The sequence below is a fragment of the Scyliorhinus torazame genome, chromosome 2 (assembly GCF_047496885.1).
Source record: "Scyliorhinus torazame isolate Kashiwa2021f chromosome 2, sScyTor2.1, whole genome shotgun sequence".
Lineage (NCBI taxonomy): Eukaryota > Metazoa > Chordata > Chondrichthyes > Carcharhiniformes > Scyliorhinidae > Scyliorhinus > Scyliorhinus torazame.
In genome coordinates, this window is record NC_092708.1 from 101,308,973 (window position 1) to 101,328,697 (window position 19,725).

Sequence of the window (19,725 nt, forward strand, 5' to 3'; positions counted from 1 at the left end):
AGTCTGGCCTCAATAAAAGTCGAGATGGATTTGCAAGTAAAAAGAAGTTATTTTATTCAGCTTGCAAGCTACCCAGTCCACAGTGATACAGACAACATGTTGCTGTCTGCAGTCCCGGGAACTAAGTGAAGGTCCCAGACAAAGAGATCAGTACTCATACATTCAAATGGCATCAAGTTTCACATACTCGACACCCATAGGTCATCCTATGTCCCTCCTGACTTGTTTGATCTATTCTGATTGGCTCACTTCCAATCCCTTTCTCCGGCCCCTATCAATGCAGCATTACTCTCATAGACACACCTCTTCCTGCTTTTTCCATGCGGTCTCAAATCCCTTTGTCTCTACCTGCCAGAATCAAAGTGGCTTATTTCTACATTACATTAACTAATACCTCTAAAGTAACTATTTTATATCACATTCGTCATTCCCTCCTTTTATCATTCCATGATAACCGAACTATCCAATCCATAGCTACGGTTCCTCCTCTAAAAAGATCCGTCACTGCATTTCCAATTCCTGTCTTAGCCCCCCTTCATCTGCCTCACCCTCATGGATTTTAACAGTTAAATTTTTTTTTGCGGTGATTGGGGCGGTGATCTGATCCAGTGCACCCCGCATTCTACCCATCACACATTTAAGGATGGCCAGGCCCACAAAGATGCAGCCTATAGCTACCACTAGATACATGGCCATATTTATCAACCAGTCCTTCCATCCTCCAAATCCCCAGTTACCCCAAGAGCCAGGATCCTGCATCCCGTCCAAGTGATCCCGTATGCGATCCATAAATTTAGTGATGTTAGCGGTCAAGTCCTGAACTCCCATGATACACTTGCCTTGTACTATGGCGCATACCCCACCCTCACGGGCCAGAAGATAGTCAAGAGCATACCGGTTCTGCATTGCAAACAACCGTAGCTGAGACAATTCCTTGGTTATTGCCCCGAGGGCTCCCAAGGTTTCATTTCCCAAGATGGTAAGGCCGCAAATAAAATAATTCCGATCACTGACAGCCAAGGAACCCCCCACACCTCCCAGTGTCAATACGCTCAGAATTCACTCGGCTGAGTGGCCCCGGTTGGGTGCAAGAACCTGAGGTTTTTTCCAGTTCTCGCAAAATTCAGCAGAGACTGCCCGGCGTGCTAACTGATTATGCAGGTTCCACGCCGAAGGGCAGGGGACTGTGGTAGGGACTAGAGTCCCTATAGCAATTCGGCGGGGAAATGGGGGTGACAAAACGTTGGTCGCTGTACCATTAAATAAAAAGTAGTATCCTTGTTCCGTGTGCAGGCTAGCATCACAATCAGCATATCGGTTGCGTAAGGACCCCCCAGTAGCCCAGTTTATCCAACTTTGAAATGCCCATTCGGGCCGCCCAGCAATGCGGAAAGCCCTAGTCCCAACAGTGATATGAGAGACATTCGCCCAGCCACAGAGGAGCTGGAGGCCGGCGTTCAATGGAACGCAAGTGGTGTTGTAACAAACGCATTGGCCAGACGCCTGGGTGATATGGCACCTCCTGTCCGTACAGGTGGGAAACAGACATGTTATATTTGTGTCCACCTCTACCAGCAAACAGCCATATCCTTCACTGCTGAAGCAATTCTCGTACGACCGGGAATCCCTATTGGGAGTGAAGTGGCTAGGTATGTACGCCCTCCACCGTCGCAGCCTATCATACTGTGAATGGGAATTATCCCGAGGAAGGGGAAGGCAAATAGCCGGTGGTGCTGAACCCGGATCGTAAGGAAGAGTGACCTGATCGGGCAGTGGTTCGGAATGCTGACAATGAACCACCGTTTGGGGAGTGCCCCAAAGCGGTGAAACAGAAAATAACCTAGACACCGCTGCGGGGTTTGGGTAGCAGACAACCCGTCCCTGGCCATACAAGCGGTGGTAAATCTGGTAGAAGAGATTCATACTACCCGGGTTTTCCTCAGTTTGGCCTTTAATTAACTTAAGTGTATCTCCCGGTAACCTACGTTCTAGCTGTACTTCCCTTCTCATACGCCCCGTCCTCTCTCTAGTCCCTTTCTCTTTCTCATAGCCTCTTCCTACACTCTTCTGACAGCCTGATTTTACCTTTATTGTACCACTCTTAACACATCCAAAATCGAATTTACATGTATTCTGAAAACAAGGCAATGTCCATATAATGTTCCCTTCCCATCGCCGGGACCGGTGCAACTGCTTCATGACTCCTGCATTCTCCTTAACTTTGATGACCTTCCATGAGTCGATACCATGTCCTTGTATATGGGGGCAGCGAAGAACATCACCTTTGCAGAGGTGATGTAACCTTGTAGATTGGTTGGGGCTACACAGATACATAATATTCCCCTTTTCCATGTCCATCGCCAATAACACGCCAAGCGAAGTGAGGCCAAATATCAGACAGACGATGCGTAGCCACTCCATCATGCTCCACACCTGTAAAATAGCACTGGAGAAGGGAGGCAGGTTAGTATCCGACCTTTTACAGTAGTGGAGATGGACTCAATTTACAGTGATGTAGGTGGACCCAAGCACTTCGCCCCTCCACTTTAACTGCTGTGGGGGTGGTAAGGAGAACTTGGAAGGGCCTGTCCCATCGCGGCTCCGACCCCTTCCTAGTCCAATTTTTGACCATGACATAACTACCGGGCTGGACTGAAAGTGAGCTAGGTACTGGGGGCAATGGCTGGTGAGCCGCGCGGACCTGGCCATGGAGTTCCTTGAGCACTTGCGTGAGGGCTAGAACATAGGTGGTCATTTCTTCAGTCATCTGATGAAACTGAACCAGTCTGGGAACCTGCAGGCTCCAGGGAGTTCTAAGAGGCCTGCCATAAAGAATCTCGGCGGGAGAGAGCCGGGCCGGTCCCGCAGGTGTAACCCGCAGCTGGAAGAGGGCAACGGGGAGCAACTTAAGCCATGTCAGTCCCGTGTCTGCTCTTAATTTAGCCAATTTAGTTTTGAGGGTCTGATTCTGTCTCTCAACCAACCCGGCCGCCTGCGGTCTGTAAGCACAGTGTAACTGCTGGCGTATGCCCAACTGGGAGCAAAACTCCTTGTTAATTTGTCCAATAAAATGAGGCCCATTATCAGAACTTAACTGAGCTGGTATACCGTACCGGGGAATGATTTCCCTCATCAAGACTTTAACCACAGTAGCAGCTTTATTATCGATAGTCGGATATGCCTCAACCCATCTGCTGAACACATCCACAATGACCAAAACATATTTATAACATTGACACCTTTCCAACTCAATGTAATCCATTTGGAGCGTCTCAAAGGGACCACTGGGCAACGGGGTTTGCCCCTTCCCACAAGGGATACCTTTTCCGGTGTTATATTGCTGACAAATCAAACACCGATTACTGATACTTTGGGCCAACCCCTGCATTTTAGGGTGCCACCAAGTGTCCAGCAACAAATCACTAGTCCCTCGAGCCCCACAATGAGTTGCAAAGTGTACACATTCAATGACCCATAAAGCCAGCACATCAGACATACAAGTCTGATGTGCAGGCGTGGTCCATAAAGAGGAAACAGAATCATATGTACAACCTAACCGTTTCCACATTTGTTTATCACTCTCAGGAGCGTCCTCCTGTAACCTTATGACGTCTTGGATGGTTGGCATTGACTTGTCAGAAGCAGACATATTTATAGTAGATCGTTTAGTCTGACTTAACATCTTAGGCACCATCACTTGCTGAATTTGCGCGGCTGTTTGCGCTGCACAATCTGCTCGTTCATTACCAACGTCAACTGGGGTTGTACCATTCGTGTGGGCAGCGCATTTAATAACGGAAATCTGCGCGGGCATAAGGAGGGCCTGCAGTAGGTCATTAACTAAACCCCGGTGGGATATTTGACCACACATAATCATGTCAGGTTGTTCTGACGAAATGTCACTCAAATCGCCCCTTATTGTGGTAGTTTCCTGAATCAAGGCTAAACAGCCGTGGCCAGGTGCGTCTTCATGGACAGGGGGACCACTAAGAAAACAGGCTGGATTGATAGTGGTACAGTATTTAAATGTCAGACGTGGATTGTTCAAAAGGTATATCTCATACCTATTCTGACGAGCTGCGGTAAGATGCTGAGTCTGCAGTTGCCTTAGTAGTGCGATGACCGAGTGGGAGCTATACACCGTAATATCCTGTTGGAGGGTGAGAGCATGTAATGGCTATGCGATGGCATTGATTGAACGTAAATCATGTACTAATTGGTACTGGTCTGGTTTGGCTGGTTTAGGCACTGCAAGTATGGGGGTGTTACATTCTGATTGGCAAGGGACCAAAATACCCTGTTTCAACAGCTCTTGAATTAATTTATCTATTGATGGAGCAGCTTGAGATTTCAGGGGGTATTGTTGAATGGAAGGTAACTTTACATGATCCTTAATCATCACCTTAATAGGTGTAACATTTGTCTTTCCCACTTGTGATGGGTATTCCGCCCAGACCTGTGGATTGACATATTCCAACACATCATATCCCCTGTGATGCTGCAGTCGAGTGTTAATCGTTTCAGGGACCTCAAAATATTTTATGGTAGTGCCGTCCGGCATGACTTGAAGTGCGTAGTCTGTTGGATCCGAATGATCCACTGCCCTCCTGACCATTCGCCCCATATCCCTGGCATGGTACTGGTCATGGACCTGACGTGTAATATGAGGGCTTACCGAAGCTGACTGTGGCCATAAATGTGGTGATATTGTAACAAAATCGGCTGTACCTTCTTTTCCCGTGACTGTGGCTGTAACCTTGACTGGCCATTCGATCTCAAGTAATGGCCGGTATTTGTCCTCCAACTCCCTGTTTCGTCCAGTTCTGTCATAGGCCAGGGTAACGTGATGCAGTGACTGTTCAACGTCTAACGTCCACCACTGGGGGGTGATAGAAATATAGCACTGTTGTCTCATCCTCCATGATGTAACCGTTACCCCCTCATCTCCGCATTCTAGCTGTAGCTGGAAGATACACAGTAAATCTCGGGCCAAAAAGTTACAGTCCAATCCAGTAGTCACTACAAACTGATGATCTGCAGACTTATTCTCGTAAGTGACTGTCACAGGTTCAGAAATAGGATACTCACACACCTGTCCTTGGAACCCTGACAATTGCTGCGTGTGGTCGGATAATGGTAATTTAAGTGCTGATTGCACAGAAGACATGGCTGCCCCGTCCTCTTCTTCCAGTAGACCAATGGCCCCTCAGAGGGGGCTGCGGTTGTAGAGCTATTGATTCGTTCGGTGGGCCATAAAAAGGGGGTGAGGGTCCCTTTGGGTGGGTTTGGTATCCTCCTCTTCGCTGATCCACCCACCCAAAGTCACTATATTGGGGCTCCTGCTGGTAAACTACCATTTCTGCCGCTTGTTGGGGTCGCAGATCATCCTTTTTCATTACATACTCAGTCTTAACCTTTGTAACTGAGCCTCCTTCTTGGCCTACACCCTCCTTCCAGTAAAATCTGACTGCCCTTGCCATCTGGGAAGGGTCGTTCGCTGTCCAATTCATGTTATTACATTTCACAGCAGTAACCACAGAAGGTGGTAGGCAATGCATTAACATAGCACATTATTGAGGGGAATTCTGACCATTTTGATACAGCAAATCGCCTGACTGCCCCCGGTAGATTTCATTAAAACGCTCCAGAAATTCCTCTGGCTCTTCAGTCTTCTTAGGTTTTAGGTCTAAGATAACAGAAAGATTTATGGGCCTTTGAAATGTGCTATTCAACACATTCAAGATCTGTGTCCTTCTATCGTCGTCTAACGCATAGGCCTGCTGGAGTGCGGCATGACTAGCATAATTCAGGTGATTAAGATAATTGCGGTACTCTGCTGGGGTTAAAATCTGCTAGACTAGGGCCCAGAGGTCCCTTGAATCAGCTTGATAAATTGAGATGGTAGTTCTCAAGGAATCCATGAAGGCAGCAGGAGATTTTTTCTATCTGGGATTGTAGACATAATAGCCATCATCTCACTGGGTGTCCATGGGAAGTAAACGTCTATCGTGGGGTTCGCTCCCGCAGTCACTGGGTCGGGGTTTCGCATCTTCCTAATCGATAACTGTCTCCGAATGTCACCAGGGGGCACTCTAGCTATTTCCCCTGGTTGTTCCAAGACTTCAACGTCTCTCCCTGTCACTAGGGGGAGTACTTTCTCTTCAAAAGAAGTTGTTTCAGCTTCCTTTGTTCCCGAATCTTGTGGTTTCTGCTTAGTTTGGAGAGACTTAGGTGATATGCTTACTTTTCCAAATTATTGAATTTTTCTTTTTCTGTCAATTCAAGGCCAGCCATTGAACTACGTAGCTCATCTCTTGTTTGACCCGCGCCTTTCCTCTACTTGCGCTTTTTTAAAAAAACTTAAAAATGTTTGAAAATTCAAATTGAATTACTGCAACTTGCAAGCTTAGCTCTGATCTCAACTCAGAACTAAATTTACAATTTGCTTAATACAAACTTGTATAACATTTACAACTTAATTATTTCTTTATCTTAACAATTTTTCTTTTAACAAGTTTTTTTTCTTTTACATACACATAAGTATTAGCAAAATCAACTATCATCTCCAGATTGACACTTTTTAAAATGGTGTCCATGATCTTCTTTAAGTTTCTATTAATCTCCAGATAAAATGAGATAAACCTTATTTCAAGTAAGTAAAACTTTAGATTCTGGCAATTTCAATCAATTGCTTTCGAAAATAATAACTTTTATCAAAGAGGTGGAGAAACCCACTGGTTTCCTTTAATTAATTCAAAACGTAACTTTGCTGGTGTTCACTGACTCAAAGGAAAGGTATCCGATTACACTAGCGACTGGTGCTGTTATCTCAAGGCCTGAGTGAGAAGCACTGTCTGTCTTTAACTTTGCCTGCTGCTGTTAACCCTTTGAGAGACTTCTGCTTCAACCAATATGCAGCATTCCCCACAATCTCAACTAGTCCTCGGAACTGCGTTTTTCGCCAATACAGTCCAAGGAGACAATTTTAGCTTAATCAACTATATATTTAAAACACTCACACATAGAGTTGAACCATCTTCAGATTTAAAAACAGTTATACTGGACTGAACCTTCAGTACTGAAGTCCCATCAGCCCCTGAACCCATATAATAGACTGAACCTTCATTACTGAAGTCCCATCAGCCCCTGAACCCATATAATAGACTGAACCTTCATTACTGAAGTCCCATCAGCCTCTGAACCCTTATACTTGGAATTGAATCATCATTTGAGATGTCACATCAACCCAAAACCCTAACCCAAGCCGAAACAACAATATGAAATCCCATCAATTAAATTGCTAATCCCCAGACTGACCTGTGATTTCGTCGAGGCAGTCGTTCTGTGCCAACTAATCAGACGATAAGAAGAGGGGAACAATCAATGCGCGGTCGTTTTCCAGTTCTACATTGAGGGCCCTTTGTTCCCCATCCTCCTGTTCATAATCAGTCTAATTCTGATTTCGCAGTTGGATCAGGATCGCCCTGAGAAATCCCGGTTTTCGGCACCAAATGTTGATTCCCAAATTTCTTTCTCCGTCAGTCTGGCCTCAATAAAAGTCGAGATGGATTTGCAAGTAAAAAGAAGTTATTTTATTCAGCTTGCAAGCTACCCAGTCCACAGTGATACAGACAACATGTTGCTGTCTGCAGTCCCGGGAACTAAGTGAAGGTCCCAGACAAAGAGATCAGTACTCATACATTCAAATGGCATCAAGTTTCACATACTCGACACCCATAGGTCATCCTATGTCCCCCCTGACTTGTTTGATCTATTCTGATTGGCTCACTTCCAATCCCTTTCTCCGGCCCCTATCAATGCAGCATCACTCTCATAGACACACCTCTTCCTGCTTTTTCCATGCGGTCTCAAATCCCTTTGTCTCTACCTGCCAGAATCAAAGTGGCTTATTTCTACATTACATTAACTAATATCTCTAAAGTAACTATTTTATATCACATTCGTCACAATCAGGTCACAGCTTTACTGTGATGTCATTTCAGATTCCCCCCCCAACAATTTGAAAAGGTAATAAAAATCACTTACCTTCCCAGGATGCTCTCTGGTTCTCTCCCTGCAGATTAACAGTTACAAGCCAGAAGAAAGAACACTAAATGGTAGGGAAAAAGCACCTTCTCCCACACTGCACCAAATTACCTCACTGCACCAAATTACTAAGTTCCAATTCCCACTCTGGCTGTTTCTCACTCAGATTGTGTCTCCTTCACGTGCACAGCTTACTGAGTGTGCGCTTGATGCCTGTCTCTTATATAGAACTGAGCTAAATCAAGGTGACTCACACTACTTAAGCTTCAAACAGGAGAATATAATGATTCAACAACTCTCTACAACCACCCTTTGTCTTCTGTCGTCAAGCCAATTTTGTATACAATTGGCTACCTCACTGTGGATGTGTGAGATTTAACCTTTTGCAACAACCTACCATGCGGTACCTTGTCAAAGGCCTTGCTAACGTCCATGTAGACAACGTTGACTGCACTGCACTCAACTACCTTCTTGGTTACCCCTTCAAAAAACTCAATCAAATTCGTGAGACATGATTTTCCACTCACAAAGCCTGTCTCTAATCAGTCCTTGCCTCTCTAAATGCCTGTAGATCATGACTCTCAGGATACCTTCTAACAGCTTACCCATCACAGACATTCGGCTCACCGGTCATTAGATCCCAGGCTTTTCCCTGCAACGCTTCTTAAACAAAGGCACAACATTTCCTACCCTCTAATGTTTCACCTTTGGCCAGCGATGATTCAAATATCTCTGCTAGGGGACCCGCAATTTCCTCCCTAGCCTCCCTGCTTCCTGAGGAATCTCCGTACTCTCCATCACTGGGAAGATCATCGCCCGAATCTTTGCTAGCAGTCTTCTCCCAGCCTTTGAAGAAATCCTTCCAGAAAACCAATGTGGCTTCCTACCAAACCGTGGAACAGAGGTCATGATTTTCACTGCTCGGCACCTCAAGAGAAATGCTCGGAGCAACATTAACCACTCTGTAAACATTGCTCGTGGAAATTTAGTATGCGGATGACATCGCCATCTCCACCCTCTGAGAAGAGATCGAAAAGATTTTACAAGTCATGCTTGACACCTTCACGGAAGAGAACCTGTCTCAGCATCAACGTCAAGAAGACTCAAATCCTTTACCAACCCACCCCAGGGCAAGATCCAGCACCTCCCTCCATCAAGGTCAACAGAGAAACCCTCCAAAATGTAGAACATTTCCCATACCTGGGGAGCCACCTCACCTCCTAAGGTTGACGTCGATGTGGAAATCCAACTTTGTATCCAATCTGCGAGCAGCTCCTTCAATCACTGCGACATCCGGGTTGACACCAGGATCCATGTACAAGGTGATCATCTTCCCCAAATTTCGATATGACTCAGAAACTTGGATTATGTACGTACTCCACTTCAAGGCCTTGGAGAGGTACCATAAATGCTTTCCGAGGTGGATGCTCCGCATCAGCTAGAAGGACAGGCGTATTATCAGCAATGTCCTTGAAGGAGCCAAGAGAACGAGCATCAAGGCCATGATCATCCAAAACCAACTCCGCTGGGCTGACCATGCGCTTAAGATGTCAGAGTCCCACCTGCCAAAGCAAATCCTCCTTGCCTAGCTCAAGGAAGGCTTTTGAACAAAAGGAGGGCAAAGGAAGCGCTTCAAAGACCCCCTGAAGGCTTACCTCTAGGAAAGTGACTTCAACGTCAATGCCTGGGCGATCCTTGGTCAGAAGAGACCTACTTGGAGGAACCTCCTGATTGAAGGGACACCCATAAGCAACAGAAGACCTGAGAAAGGAATATCAGCAATCTAAAATCCAAGGACTGGTCCCACCTTCTGGAAACATCTGCCAAGTGTATGGTCAAAAATGTGGCTCTAGGATCAGGCTCATCGGCCATGCCTCCCACAGAACCCCTGACCAGTCATATGGAGTTTCTTAGGTTGACAATCATACCCCTAATTGAGTGATCACTGAAAAAGAAGAACTGTACTTGCAAATTCGTTTTAATATTTCAGGGCCAGCTAAAGTGCTTAAATAAATACCTCACCACTTAAAGGAAATTAGACATAAAAAATTGCATCTTTACGATGTGTTATCTAAACAGTTTGTTACTGTAGTTTGTATTAGCTGTGACCATAATACTAATTAACTGTATTGCAATGTGTGATTGATGACTAAATGACCGTTTATACCTAAAGTAGCCAGTGTACTGTGTTGATTTTATTTTTTTAATATCTAGTTCACAATAATAGGAAATGATTTGGAATATTTGCCCAATTTAAATGCGGATGGTTTAATTGGTGCCACTTTGATTAAGTGAAAAGATACAAGTGGTTTGAATGCTGAAGGACATTTGGTGTATGGAACCTTAAAACTCAATTAACAGCATAATGACATAATGATTAGGGAGTGTTATGGAGATGAGGACCAGTTGGATTGAATTATTTTACCTGTTCGAACCCCCACCCTGCTCCACATACCAGCATCCATACCAGCCGCAATGGCCGGGTGACCTGGCCACTATGTCCACCAGCTATCCATTCCCTGGGCTGTATGCATCGGACTGTCTAACACTGCCGTTTACTGATTCCCCCCGTCCAGGAGAAGACCGTCCATAACCGTCGGGAGCAGGAGAAAACTGCAGGATCCCCACCCCGACCACTTCTAATCATGCGTCTTGCCCTGTGTCTTGCAGGACCTGCTGGTGATGGGGCGAGTCCTTCTGGTGTCTCCTGCCCACAGCTAGTGTCACAGCCACAGCCTGAGCCCCCCCCCGCCCCGTGTGCTGAGCAGTGATGATGTTAGCAGCATGGACGGCAGCCTTCGCCATGAGACCCAGGGCATCCCGGAGCTCGAGTCCAGGGATGACACTGATATCCCGCCACAGTTGTCTCCAACACCATCCGCCACCCCAGAGACACTCAACGCGGTTGGGCACTTTAGTGAAGAGGCTCCTGGGACACCCTCGGGTGTGCTCCAGTACATCAGGTGGAGGTAGGAACTGCCGAGGGGGTGGACGGTCAGAGGAAGGGCTGACCCCAGGAACAAGCTGCCTCCCAGTTGGATTTTGGTCTCCTGGAATGGACAGTCCCATTAATCATGCAGATGCAGTCGCAGAGCCAGGGTTATCGGCGAGCATCCAGCACCTGCAGGTGCAGTTGGAGGAGTCCAACCTCGTGCAGCAGCAGGAGGTGGTGCTGACTACCTGTGCCACCCAGGCAACAGTGCATAGCTTTTGGCTCTGGATCAGCATGTCCAAGGCCAGGGGCATTCTGTGCAGGCGCTGGGCGTGGCCCAAGATCGTGTTGCTGTCTCACAGGCAATCATGTGCTGCCTGGAAATTGCAGCGGCCATGGGTGGGGACGACTATGGCATTGCCCAGGCACTGGCCAAAGTGGCACAGATGCAGAGTGAGGTGGCCCAGTCCCAGACGGAGATAGCGCAGTCACTGGCAGATGTGGCACAAAGCCAGAAGGTGGTGGCACAGTCAATGGGTGAAAAGGCGCAGTCCCAGACGGAGATGGTCCACTCCCTGTGCTCCATGGCTGCCAGCATGCAGACATTGGTTGAGACCAGAGGGGGCCTCAGGGATTGGCAGCGCCAGGTGGCAGGGGAGCCTCAGGGGTTAGCTCCGCTAGGACCCGCATCCCATGGAGTAGCCTGGAGGCCATCAGGCACCCTGAAGAAGGAGGAGATGATGGGGCCCGTGCCGCTGACTCCTGCAGGGGAGGTGCCAGAACACCGCAGCACCTTAGACTCCCCACTCCTGTCCCTGGTGCATCTGGTAGGCAGTGGGTGGAACCTGCCCACTGGGACACCCGGGCAGCAGCCGGGCCCATTCAGGCCTGGTTGCCCCAGAAGACGCATGCCAACGGGGACCCAGGTCACAGGGTGGGAATCACAGCAGGCTGCCTGCACTCCTGCTGTACCCTCTGGGGAACCATCCAGACGTAGCATTAGGGCCCATAAGGCAGTTTAGTTATAGGGGCTAGGGCACAAATCTGTATATATTTGTTCACATTAAACAATGTTCCCACTGTTACAACCTTCCTCGGTGCTCTGTCAGATGGGTGTGAGGGTTGGGCTGGTCTGGGCTGACCAGAAAGGAGGTGTGGGGAGGGAATAGGCGGACATTGTCGGTGGCCCATGCTCCCCACCCTCCACCCGCCCTCCTGACTGCCCCCCAGGGATCACCTAGGTGGATGGTAGAAAGTGCTATGCTGGGCAGGAGTCCAATGTTGCCATATGTCATACCTTGCAGGGCACAAGAGCTCATCGCAGAGCGGGTTGTCATCATTGGGCAGCACGGGAGCACAAGTGGATACCACTGTGGTTTCACAGCGGCAGGTTCCCAGGTTTGATTCCCCGCTGGGTCACTGTGCGGAGTCTGCACGTTCTCAATGTGCTACGTGTCGCATATGAAGGCGGCATTCACACTGTGTGGGTTTCCTCCGGGTGTTCCGATTTCCTCCCACAGTCCAAAGACGCGCAGGTCAGGTGGATTGGCCATGATAAATTGCCCTCAGTGACCAAAAAAGGTTAGGAGGGGTTATTGGTTCCAGGGATAGGGTGGAAGTGAGAGCTTAAGTGGGTCGGTGCAGACTTGATGGGCTGAATGGCCTCCTTCTGCACTGTATGTTCTATGTATCCTGCATCGCATGGAGCAGCCCCCCCTATTCCTGTCAACCTAGAGCCCACAACCCATAGTGCAGGAGGTATGTAGAACAGAGAGGGTTTCAGGTAGGGTATGGCCGGGAGTGGGGGCATGGGGTGGGGATGGGATGCGGTGTCTGTGCCCCTGGCCAGTTCCCCTTCCACCCCCCCCACTAGTCGATAAACCTGGAGGCGATCAGAGTGCCCTGTGTGAGCTGGCCATGGCGCACACGTCATGTGGCCTCCCATACCTGCTTGTGCCCTATGTCCTGCCCATCTTCGCCGTCCTCCACATCCTCTTCATTGGACGAGGCCTGACATTCAGCCTCCTCCTCCAGCATGTCACCCTCTGCTGCGCGATGTTATGGAGGATGCAGCAGGCCGCCACGATGCAGGTGACCCTCTGGGCATCATACTGGAGGGCCCCTCCAGAGCAGTCCAGGCACCTGAACCACATTTTCAGGATGCTGAAGCACCACTCGATCACACTCCTGGCCGCGTGTGGCATGGGCATCGTTGTAGCGGGTCTCCGCGTCAGTCTGTGGCCTCCAGATAGGCGTCATCAACCACGACACAGTGGATAATCCCTATCGCCCATGAGCAACCCCCCAGCTGGGGTGGGGGGAAACATCACGAACATGTCAGGAATCGTCGAATCGATCAGGATAATAATCTTTATTAGTGTTACAATTAGGCTTACATTAACACTGCAATGAAGTTCCTGTGAAAATCCCCTCATCGCCACATTCTCGTGCCTGCTCAGGTACACAGAGGGAGAATTCACCGAACAAGCAAGTCTTTCGGGACTTGTGGGAGGAAACTGGAGCACCCGGAGGAAACCCACGCAGAGCGGGGGAGAACATGCAGACTCCGCACAGACAGTGATCAAAGCCGTGAATCGACTGACACTATGAAGCAACAGAGCTAACCAATGTGCTATGTGTCGGATATGAAGGCGGCATGCACACTGTCCGGGCATCAGGCGCAGACGTGCATAATGCACATCTGAGCAGCATGGTAGCCTTGTGGGCAGCACGGTAGCCTTGTGGGCAGCACGGTAGCCTTGTGGGCAGCACGGTAGCCTTGTGGATAGCACAATTGCTTCACAGCTCCAGGGTCCCAGGTTCGATTCCGGCTTGGGTCACTGTCTGTGCGGAGTCTGCACATCCTCCCCGTGTGTGCGTGGGTTTCCTCCGGGTGCTCCGGTTTCCTCCCACAGTCCAAAGATGTGCAGGTTAGGTGGATTGGCCATGATAAATTGCCCTTAGTTTCCAAAATTGCCCTTAGTGTTGGGTGGGGTTACTGGGTTATGGGGCTAGGGTGGTGGTGTTGACCTTGGGTAGGGTGCTCTTTCCAAGAGCCGGTGCAGACTCGATGGGCCAAATGGCCTCCTTCTGCACTGTAAATTCTATAAAAAATTCTATGAGGTCACATATCATCGAGTGGAAGCCCTTTCGGTTTGTGTAGAGCAGCATGTCATCTGCAGGTGCTTGTAGTACGACATGCATCCCGTCGATCACCCCCTGGTCCCAGGCATGTTGGCGATGGCAGCAAACCCCTGTGCCCAGCCACCCTGGTGGGCTCGGTCCACATTGAAGTGAATGTACTATGCCGACTGAGCATGTAGGGCCTCGGTGACGGTGCGGACACACCTGTGCACCGAGCTCTGTGAGATCCCGGATAGGTCGCCTCTCGGTGCCTGGAAGGACCCCGCGGTGTAAAGGTTCAGGGCAACCGTCACCTTGACGGCCACCGGACACTTGTGTCCTCCCCCTTTCCCCTGCGGTGTCAGGTTCGCCATGAAATGAATTGAAATGAAATGAAAATCGCTTATTGTCACAAGTAGGCTTCAAATGAAGTTACTGTGAAAAGCCCCTAGTCGCCACATTCCGGCGCCTGTTCGGGAAGGCTGGTACGGGAATTGAACCGTGCTGCTGGCCTGCCTTGATCTGCTTTCAAAGCCAGCGATTTAGTCCTGTGCTAAACAGCCCCTGTTGCACTGTCTTCCTGCTCAGCAAGAATCTTCGACACGCCTGCTCAGCCGGAGTCTTCGTCGCGCCTCTCCGTGTCCTATCTCCCGGTCTGGCAGGTCCTCGAATGACAGGTGCTGCCATTACATGCGAGGCCTCATACGGTGCCTCATTGGCACCTCCTCCTCCTCGGCCTGTTGGGTGGCTGGCTCTTCATCCTGGATGGCTACCTCCTGTTCCTCTGGGGCAGGCTCCGCTGCTGCAGCTTCCTCCTCCTCGAGCAGCACCAGCTTCTACAGCCGCAGGGCATCCTCCAGGGCTATGGCGACAAGGAGGATGGCCACCATTGATGTTGGAATTCCAATATTCGTTGTGTGCAGGGGGTGATAGGCTGTCATGTAAGCATGGTGCATACCCCCGTGCCCAGCCAGGTCCAACAGGCTACATGGTATCACCGGTTGGCACTGCGGACTCTGCCCATGCATTTCCCCCCCACTCCTGGCTTCGTCCCTGCTGCCAAAGGTACCATCGGCTGACACTGCCCTTGCCAGCTGTATGCTCCGGGCCCCCCATCCGTTGTCCCCTTAGGGGCTACTGTGGGTGTTGCCCTTCAGCAGGCCTTGTGATGCCCTGCTGGCGGGTGGGTGTGGCACGGTGGAGGGTGGGGTGATGAGGTGGGGCTGTGTGCGGGGCTGGGTGCACCCTTATGGCTGGTGTCACTCTGCAGAGCCATGGGCCAAGGAGGGTGGTCAGTGGGAACGCAGCAAGATTGCTGCTTTGCAAGATGCGGCACTGGCGGTCCATGCCTGTGCACCACCCCAGTCATGTAGGGGGTCGCCCCTGCCATACGGCCTGTTCCCCCGCCAATTCCCCCTCCCCTCCCCATCCCAGCCAACAGCCCAGCCAGTGTCCAGCCCGGCAGCCTGCAGTCGCACTTCTACGTGGCCTACCTCCTCTCTCTCCCTCTTTGGCTATGATGCCGGTTTCACGATTTTTAAAAGCACAAGTGAAGCTTGCTGTGGGGAACTTGGCCCAACGGAGGTCGAGAATTGCGGCCCACTAATGATATGCAGACGTTTTTACTGTATGTGCACTCTGGAACGCGTTGACGCGTCTGCCAAGGCACCGGAGAATTGTGATTTGGTGTGAGATCAGCGCACTCCACGATTTTGATGTCGAAGCTGACTCTCCGCCCAATTGCTTTTCCTGATTTTGGGGGCGGCTGACAGAGAATCCCGCCCATGATTTCTGGACTTCAATAGAAAATGCAAAGTGCAGTCAACCATTCTTATTCTGTAAATTAAAAAAATATATATTTTTATTCAAGACATTTTCAATTCATGTACAAAACACAGAAAACAATCATCTTTATATATTTGCCACAATACAAAAACCCTTCCATTCCCTTGAACACCCTGCATCCCCCACTTTGTAATTATAATGTAAAATGAAGATAACCCAAAACAAAACACTGGCCACCCCTTCCCTCTCACTGATGTCCCACTCCTTAAAGAAGATGATGAACAACCTCTGTCATGTGAGAGTACCTTTAAGAAATGGGTGTTTATAAATGGGTGTGTATATAAGTATCTGTAGTGAGAGTACCTTTAAGAAATGGATGTTTATTACTGCAGTGATGTCAGAGAGTGGGTGGAGCTGGGCTGTCTGTCAGCTTTTTACTTTCGTTTTTGAGCAGGCTGCAGGGTGTGCTTTTGTTTCATTTTCAGTGCCAGACCGAGCAGGTGTACTGCTGTTCTCTCTGCCATCAAAAGACTATCTCTTGATCATTTGGTGAATTCAGAATTATAAATGTTTTCAGTAGTGACTTTAACCTGATGTGCTTCTGATAAAGGTTTTGTTTTTAAGTCGTATGGATGTTAAAAAGGAAAGCTTAAAGGTTTACTTAGTGTTGTAGTTTTTGGGGGTTGTATTTGAATTAATGGTTGCTAAGATGTTCACTGTATGTTTTAAAAAGGTTAACTTGAGTTCATAGAATAAACATTGTTTTGCTTTAAAAAATACTTTTACATTTCTGCTGTACCACACCTGTAGAGTGGGCCGTGTGCTCCCCATACCACAATCTAGTAAAAGTTGTGGGTCAGGTGAACTCCATCATACACTTTGGGGTTCTCTAAACCCTGGCCCATAACACCTCCACCTCGTAAAGAACCCCTCCTCTGACCCCCTAATGGTGAATTTGAACTTTCCAGATGAAGGAATTCCGCCAGGTCACTCACCCACCCTACCGCCTTGGATGGCTCCGGATCCCGTCACCCTAACAAGATCTGCCTCCGGGTTATCAGGGAGGCAAAGGCCAACACGTTAGCCTTCCTCCCTGCCTGCACTCCCGGATCCTCCGGCACCCATAATATTGCCAGCCATTGGCTCGGGACCACCTTCACCCCTAAAACCTCTAACATAAGACTGGCACAGTGGTTAGCACTGCTATCTCGCAGGTCCATGGACTCGGATTCAATTCCGGGCTCGGATGACTGTCTGTGTGCAGTTTTCACGTTCTCCCCGTGTCTGCCTGGGTTTCTTCCGGGTGCTCCGGATTCCTCCCATAGTCCAAAGATGTGCAGGTTGGGTGGTTTGGCCATGCTAAATTGTCTCTTAGTGTCCAAAACGTTAGGTGGAGTTACTGGGTTATGGGGAAAGGGTGAAGGCATGGGTTTCAGTCAGGTGCTCTTTCCAAGGGATGGTGCAGACTCGATGGGCTGAATGGCCTCCTTCTGCACTGTCGGGATTCTATAACCTCTGAAAAAGCCTCCCAAAACTCCACCAACTTCAGGCAAGGCCAGTGAGTGTGGTTTGCCGGCCCCCTTGAATACCGCCATATTTATCCCCCACCTCCAGAAAAAATTCATCCTTGATACTGTCATGTACTCTCTATGCACAGCTTTGAATTGAATTAGGCTCAATCCCGTCCACCCCCGTCCACCCCCCCCCCGTCCACCCCCCCCCCCCGTCCACCCCCCTTTCCGTCCACCCCCCTTTCCGTCCACCCCCCCCTCCGTCCACCCCTCCCCGTCCACCCCCCCACCCCTCCGTCCACCACCCCCACCCCTCCGTCCACCACCCCCACCCCTCCGTCCACCACCCCCACCCCTCCGTCCACCACCCCCACCCCTCCGTCCACCACCCCCACCCCTCCGTCCACCACCCCCCCCCGTCCACCCCCCCCCTGTCCACCCCCCCCCCCGTCCACCCCCCCCGTCCACCCCCCCCCGTCCACCCCTCCCACCCCTCCCCCCCCGTCCACCCCTCCCCCCCCCCCCGTCCACCCCTCCCCCCCCCCCCGTCCACCCCCCCCCCCGTCCACCCCTCCCCCCCCCCCCGTCCACCCCTCCCCCCCCCGTCCACCCCTCCCCCCCCCGTCCACCCCTCCCCCCCCCCGTCCACCCCCCCCCCCCCCCGTCCACCCCTCCCCCCCCCGTCCGTCCACCCCTCCCCCCCCCCCCCGTCCACCCCTCCCCGTCCACCCCTTCAACCGCTCCCCAAACTTCTCTTCACACCCCTTCCCACCATTGTGAACCACGTGTATGACTAACGATGCCCTCTCATTGTTGTCTACTCACTCGTGCTGTCTGGCGAATCAGCTGGCGAGCCTTCATTTGCATCGGGAAGCCCGTGAGGCCTCGTTAAGTGGACCAATTAACGTTGAATAGCGTTGCCGGCCTTGCTGAGCCGAGCATTGGGAAGCTCACGGCAATTCCCGCTCGTGACCACACTTAGAAATCTTTCGGGAGAATCGTGTCCCTTATCTTTCGAAGGATTATAAACTATGAGCAGGAATGTGTTTTGGATGCACAGTCGGCGAGCCTGCACTGATAAAGAACACTTCCTCAGCTGTACAACTGAAGGGTATAGTGTCCCTGGTGGGCAGACTTGAAGTTGCAGCGGTAAAACAGGACACTGGATAGTCCAGTTTTATAGGGAGGTGGTGAGAGTTGTTACTTGCTGGGGCAGAACCTGCATCCCGTATTGTGGCCTCCAAAATGTACGGACAGCATTGTACGAATTGATGAGTGCGATGGTGGATGCCACAAGGGGAAACTAACTGATCTGATATGTTTGATGTGAATTGTCCTTTGCTGCTGTGTGCTGTTATCAGCAATTCAGGATTGAAGACATTCACACTTTAATTGCAAGTAGCCTGAATTGTGTCACAGCATAGCTCTCTCTCTCTCTTTCTCTCCTCCTCTTCTGTCCTTTTCCCTTTTTTCTGCACATTTCTTTATATGTTCATATTCTAACCCTGGTTAATTTTAATTATTTTAGGTTTGAAATGCTTCTGCATCACGTGTATGAATAAAAATTACACTTGTGAAACAGATGGTATTTGCCTGGTTTCTGCCACTCTTAGTGGTGAAAAGGTACAACAGTGGAAGTCCTGTGTGCATCGCTGGGAAATGATTCCGGCAGGGAACCCCTTCGTCTGTGCCAATTCAAAACATGTGAGCAAAACATTGTGCTGTGACACTGACTATTGTAACAGTGTTGATATACAACTATCATTACCCAAAGGTAAGAGTTTAGGCTTTTGAAAATGTTATTACATTTTAATCCAGAATTTAAAAATAGTTTTGAATGAATGTTAATTGACAAGAATTGCAAAAAATATTTTGTGATGCAAGATCATAAAACAAATCTGAATGTTTTAGGTTGCAATTATAGACTGAAGATGCTGACTAACATCACTGATTTCAGTTTGTAACCTGATGGTTTTGGTAAATGTTATTGTCATCAATGATTCGGGTCTGATTTTCCTCCCATTTATTTCGCTGAAGGAGTTGGCAGTTTGTTATTCATTGGATTCTATAAAGATGCCAGTAGCTACTAATAAACTTCCATGTAATCGTACATGTAACAATTCCAGGATGTGTGTAGTGAAAGGCCTAATTGGAAAATACAGCCGCTACCGGCACACAAAACAAAGCAAACATCCCAGCCAAGGACTATCGGAACTGCCGGTCTGGGAGCTACAATTAAAGGTCCCGCTATTGAACCCCAGCTGTGCGGGTCGCTGCCCACTCAGCACAGGAACTCGTATTCTACGAAGCCCATGGGAAGATCCATCA

The 19,725-nt window shown here is 49.5% G+C and overlaps 2 protein-coding genes across 2 annotated transcripts in view; one reads left to right on the forward strand and one right to left on the reverse strand.

Moving 5' to 3' along the window:
• Positions 1-1,059: 1,059 nt before the first annotated feature.
• Positions 1,060-7,332, reverse strand: LOC140406729 (uncharacterized). Its single transcript, XM_072494678.1, has 2 exons — positions 7,318-7,332; positions 1,060-2,446 (listed from the first exon to the last, which is right to left on the reverse strand). Exon 2 carries the CDS (start codon positions 2,422-2,424, stop codon positions 1,060-1,062), a length of 1,365 nt encoding a protein of 454 aa, XP_072350779.1. The 5' UTR covers positions 2,425-2,446; positions 7,318-7,332.
• An 11,671-nt stretch (positions 7,333-19,003) lies between these two features.
• The window catches only part of acvr1c (activin A receptor type 1C), a 295,659-nt gene continuing 294,937 nt past the window's right edge, over positions 19,004-19,725 (forward strand). The window contains exon 1 of the mRNA XM_072475088.1: positions 19,004-19,171. Within this exon, the coding sequence (XP_072331189.1) occupies positions 19,057-19,171 (115 nt within the window). The 5' untranslated portion in view covers positions 19,004-19,056. The remainder of the gene's footprint in view (positions 19,172-19,725) is intronic.